Source organism: Oncorhynchus kisutch, linkage group LG15, assembly GCF_002021735.2.
Source record: "Oncorhynchus kisutch isolate 150728-3 linkage group LG15, Okis_V2, whole genome shotgun sequence".
Lineage (NCBI taxonomy): Eukaryota > Metazoa > Chordata > Actinopteri > Salmoniformes > Salmonidae > Oncorhynchus > Oncorhynchus kisutch.
This window is the reverse complement of record NC_034188.2, coordinates 29,769,996-29,775,184: the sequence shown is the minus strand read 5'-3', so window position 1 is coordinate 29,775,184 and position 5,189 is coordinate 29,769,996. Positions and strand designations below refer to the sequence as shown.

The following is a 5,189-nucleotide window of genomic DNA, read 5'->3' as shown; positions in this document are numbered from 1 at the left end:
CCTTCATTTTAATTTTGAACATTGACCATGCTAAGAAAGGTGACCGAGACAATCCAACCGGAGAAGACAGGGCATTAACCAGATATTCCATTATAGAAATCACATACAGATGTTCCCTCACATTACCTACAGATGTTCCCTCACACATTATATCAAGAGGATGAAATCTCCCTACTTACTCAAAGAATACATGTTTTGTCACAATCATGTTTTCCACTTCACTGTACATTTGTTCAGTGGGGCCCTTTGAATAGAATAGAATGGTGCCCAGGGCTGACTTTCTCAATAGGACTCAAAATAGAATACAGTAGAAGACAATAAGTATGGAAGCTAACCACACTGGAGGCTAGTGTCATCTTCAGGTAAGCAGCTCTGGTAGTCCCAGTCACGGGTGTCCCAGCTCACCACGTTCCCATCGGCACAGCTATGGGCCCTCACCTCCTCAGCCGTCTGCTCCCGCCCCCACATCCTGAACAGGCTTATGTCCCCCAGGAAGTTCTTCCCATCCTCAAACTCCATCACCCCATCTACTATGTTATGGGACACCCCCAGGGTCAGGGTGCCATTGTTGGCCAGTTGCCGGGACAGGCTGGCGTTAACGGGGGCGTCCAGGTGACTGCTCCCATTGATGTAGAGTCTGAGCCTCTCGGAGTTGCTGGACCAGGTGAGGCAGACGTTTTGCCAGTGTTCCAGGGGCAGGTCCTCTGGTACCGACCACTCCTGCCCAAACAGCCATGCCACCAGGAGCCCTCCCCGGCCTGCAAGCCCCAGCTCTACCTGCCTGTTGCCAGGCGCCTTGTACACAAAGCCGGTCCAATCAGGCGTCGCGATCTTCCGGCACAGGTGCACACACACACTGAGCTCTTCCAGGAGGGGCATTACACACTCCTTACCCAGCTGCCACATACATGGACGGCCCAAGAACACCGCCTTCTTACCCCACAGGCTGGGGCTCTGGGAGCCTGGCACAAACACAGAACCAACGTCACACACTGACATTGGACATTTTGGGGACAATTGGACAAAACCTCCTCTAGTGGAGTTCAGTCTTCAGCCATAATGCATTCTATTGACACTACTTTTACACTAGCGTTTATACAATTGCTTCATAATCACTTCATTAAATATTTGTATATGACCAATACAATTTGATTTGATTTATTTATGGCCATACCGGAATATGGAAGACAGGTGGTTGCCAGTACCCACAAACACACGGTTATGAAACAGGGCCTCCTGGCAGAATCCATCACCAATCTAAAACAAAAGATGAATATCTCTCCATGTAAATATCATGTCAGAAAATGGGGAACAATGAAGTCTATCTGCAAATAGAACCGTTATCAGACAACAGTACAATATGCAGTACCAGTCAAAAGTTTGGACACACCTACTCATTCAAGGGTTTTTCTTTATTTTACTATTTTCTACATTGTAGAATAATTGTGAATACATCAAAACTATTAAATGGAATCATGTAGTAACCAAAAAAGTGTTAAACACATCAAAATATATTTTATATTTTATATTCTTCAATGTAGCCACCCTTTGCCTTGATGACAGCTTTGCACACTCTTGGTGTTCTCTCAACCAGCTTCACCTGGAACGCTTTTCCAACAGTCTTGAAGGAGTTCCCACATATGCTGAGCACTTGTCGGCTGCTTTTCCTTCACTCTATGGTCCAACTCATCCCAAACCATCTCAATTGAGTTGAGGTTGGGTGATTGTGGTGGCCAAGTCATCTGATGCAGCACTCCATCACTCCCCGTCTTGGTCAAATAGCCCTTTCGTCCTCCATGCTTCACGGTGGGAACCACAAATGCAGAGATCATCCATTCACCTACTCTGTGTCTCTCAAAGACATGGCGGTTGGAACCAAAATCTGAAAGTTGGACTCATCTGACCAAAAGATAGATTTCCACCGGTCTAATGTCCATTGGTCGTTTTTCTTGGCCCAAGCAAGACTCTTCTTCTTATTGGTGTCCTTTAATAGTGGTTTCTTTGCAGCAATTCGACCATGAAGGCCTGATTCACACGGTCTCCTCTGAACAGTTGATGTTGAGATGTGTCTGTTACTTGAACTCTGTGAAGCATTTATTTCGGCTGCAATCTGAGGTGCAGTTAACTTTAATTAACGTATCCTCTGCAGCAGAGGTAACTCTGGGTCTTCCTTTCCTGTGGTGGTCCTCATGAGAACCAGTTTCATCATGGCACTTGATGTTTTTTGCGACTGCACTTGAAGAAACTTTCAAACTTCTTGAAATTTTCCAGATTGACTGTCTTTATTAATTTTTTATTAACCCCTCCACCACCCCCCCTCTTCGGAGGACAAATATCTTAAATTTTTTAAACATATTTTTTGCAACATATATATTGCTTATTTGAGATGTTCTTGCCATACTATGGACTTGGTATTTTACCAAATAGGGCTATCTTCTGTATACCACCCTTACCTTGTGATTGGTTCAAATGAATTAAGAAGGAAAGAAATTCCACAAATGTACTTTTAACGAGGCACACCTGTTAATTGAAATGCATACCAGGTGACTATCTTTTTTGGTTACTACAGTTTTGATGTCTTTACTATTAATCTACAATGTAGAAAAATCATAAATGGTAATGAATGGTTTACAAAAATGAAGAAAAACACTGGAATGAGTAGGTGTGTCCAAACTTGACTGGTACTGTACATGCAAACAAAACTATGACTTACCTGTGTCATCCCCCAGTCCAAAAAGCAATGTCCTTCGCCAGATAAAACAAGCAAATTAGAATTGAATAAACTGTCTCTTACATGTCTATAACACCAAATGGAAGGTTAAGAGAAAAGGTTGACCTCCTGGGATAATAGTCTTTTTGAATGAGGGAGACTACAATGTCTTCCTCTTTAAGAAGACCTCCACGCCCTCTCCTTTTGTATCCTGGCTTACTTATTAATCAGACACAGAGCAATAAACAGAACTAAGGCAACAGAGGGCAGATTGACCATGATATCTACAACTTTAGTTCTTCAAATATGGAAATAGGTATATACAAATTCTACCCAATTTAGAATTCTACTAAATGTATGTGAAAGGCTTTGGATGATTTACTTGGTCCTGTCACTATATTCCACATGTTCCTGTTGATTGGTATGGAGCTAACAGACAGACATGTCCAGAGAATCAGTAAGGAGTGTTGGGAAACTGACTGATGCCTTGACATCTTACACAATGTGTGTTTCTAATCCTGGGTGCTGATTGGTTAAAACCGCATTCCAGATGGTGTCTATTCCACAAGTTACCACCTGCTAAACCTATGACCTTAAAATGCCTATTTACTCTGTTCCATCTGACTGCGCAATCCACTGTCTCATCAACTCAGCCAGGCAATTTATATACTAGATCTACATTGTAAAAAGCCTCTAGACATTACCTACCATTTCTTTTAGATTAGCATTTGGTTGTCAACAGCAGAGATTTGTAATAACCTTGCTCTCTGTATCGCTGAAATTTGCAGCATTGCTTCAGTATTGAAATTTGATCTCCGCTAGCATGTCGTGGTACACACCTTCCACGTCCATCATTATTCTCCATAGAACGCAAAGCCTCTTGTTGATCATCCCTTATGTAATGTACAGAACGTCTGCGTTTATCCCTTACTTATCTAGTCACTTTGCCCTACTCTAACTAAATACAGTGCCTTCGGAAAGTATTCAGACCCCTTGACTTTTTCCACATTTTGTTACGTTACAGCCTTTTTCTAAAATGGATCAAATAATAACAAATCTTCAGCAATCTACACACAGCAATCTACACACAGCAATCTACACATACAGCAATCTACACATACAGCAATCTACACACAGCAATCTACACACAGCAATCTACACATACAGCAATCTACACATACAGCAATCTACACACACAAAAACTGGTTTTTAGAAATGTTTGCAAATGTATTAAAAATACCTTATTTCAACAAGTATTCAGTCCCCTTGCTATGAGACTCAAAATCAAAGTCAGGTGCATCCTGTTTCCATTGATCATCCTTGAGATGTTTCTACAACTTGATTGGATTCCACCTGTGGTAAATTCAATTGATTGGACATGATTTGGAATTGGCCCACACCTGTCTATAGAAGGTCCCACAGTTGACAGTGCATGTCAGAGCAAAAACTAAACCATGAGGTCGAAGGAACTGTCCGTAGAGCTTCGAGATAGGATTGTGTCGAGGCACAGATTTGGGGAAGGGTACCAAAATATTTCTGCAGCATTGAAGGTCCCCTCGAACACAGAGGCCTCCATCATTCTTAAATGGAAGAAGTTTGGAATCACCAAGACTCTAACTAGAGCTGACTGCCCAGCCAAACTGAGTATTTGGGGGAGAAGGACCTTGGTTAGGGAGGTGACCAAGAACCCGATGGTCACTGTGACAGAGCTCCATAGGTTCTCTGTGGAGATGGGAGAACCTTCCAGACAGACAACCATCTCAGCAGCACTCCACCAATCAGGCCTTTATGGTAGAATGGCCAGACGGAAGCCACTCCTCAGTAAAAGGCACATGACAGCCTGCCAAGTGTTTATCAAAAGGCACCTAAAGGACTCTCAGACCATAAGAACAAGATTCTCTGGTCCGATGAAACCTGAATGCCAAGCCTTACGTGTGGAGGAAACCTGGCACCATCCCTACGGTGAAGCATGGTGGTGGCAGAATCATGCTGTGGGGATGTTTTTCAGCGGCAGGGACTGGGAGACTAGTCAATATCGAGGCATGGGTGAACGGAGCAAAGTACAGAGAGATCCTTGATGGAAACCTGCTCCAAAGCTCTCAGGACCAAAGAATGGGGAAAAGGTTCACCTTCCAACAGGACAACAACCCTAAGCATACAGCCAAGACAACACAGGAGTCAAATTTTATTTGTCACATGCTGTCACGTTTGTTGAATGGAGGAGACCAAGGTGCAGCGTGATGTGAATCCATTCTTCTTATTTAATGAAACGAAGAACACTTAAACTTACAAAACGAATGTGACGCTATATCTGATAAATACAGGCAACTAACACATAGACAATAACCCACAGAGAACCTAAGGAATATGGGTGCCTAAATATGGTTCCCAATCAGAGACAACGATAAACAGCTGCCTAATTGAGTACCAATCTAGGCAACCATAGACATACATAACACCTAGACTGGTAAACACCCCC

General features: G+C 42.9%; 1 protein-coding gene across 1 annotated transcript in view; it reads right to left on the bottom strand.

Moving 5' to 3' along the window:
• The window catches only part of LOC109905958 (adhesion G-protein coupled receptor G4), a 17,661-nt gene extending 13,666 nt beyond the window's left edge, over window positions 1-3,995 (bottom strand). Inside the window, exons 1-4 of the mRNA XM_031790066.1 lie at window positions 3,951-3,995; window positions 1,175-1,257; window positions 336-962; window positions 1-30 (exon numbers count right to left, since the gene is read on the bottom strand). The exon at window positions 1-30 is cut by the window's left edge and continues 68 nt beyond it. Of these exons, the coding sequence (XP_031645926.1) occupies window positions 1-30; window positions 336-962; window positions 1,175-1,250 (733 nt within the window). The 5' untranslated portion in view covers window positions 1,251-1,257; window positions 3,951-3,995. The remainder of the gene's footprint in view (window positions 31-335; window positions 963-1,174; window positions 1,258-3,950) is intronic.
• Window positions 3,996-5,189: the final 1,194 nt, after the last annotated feature.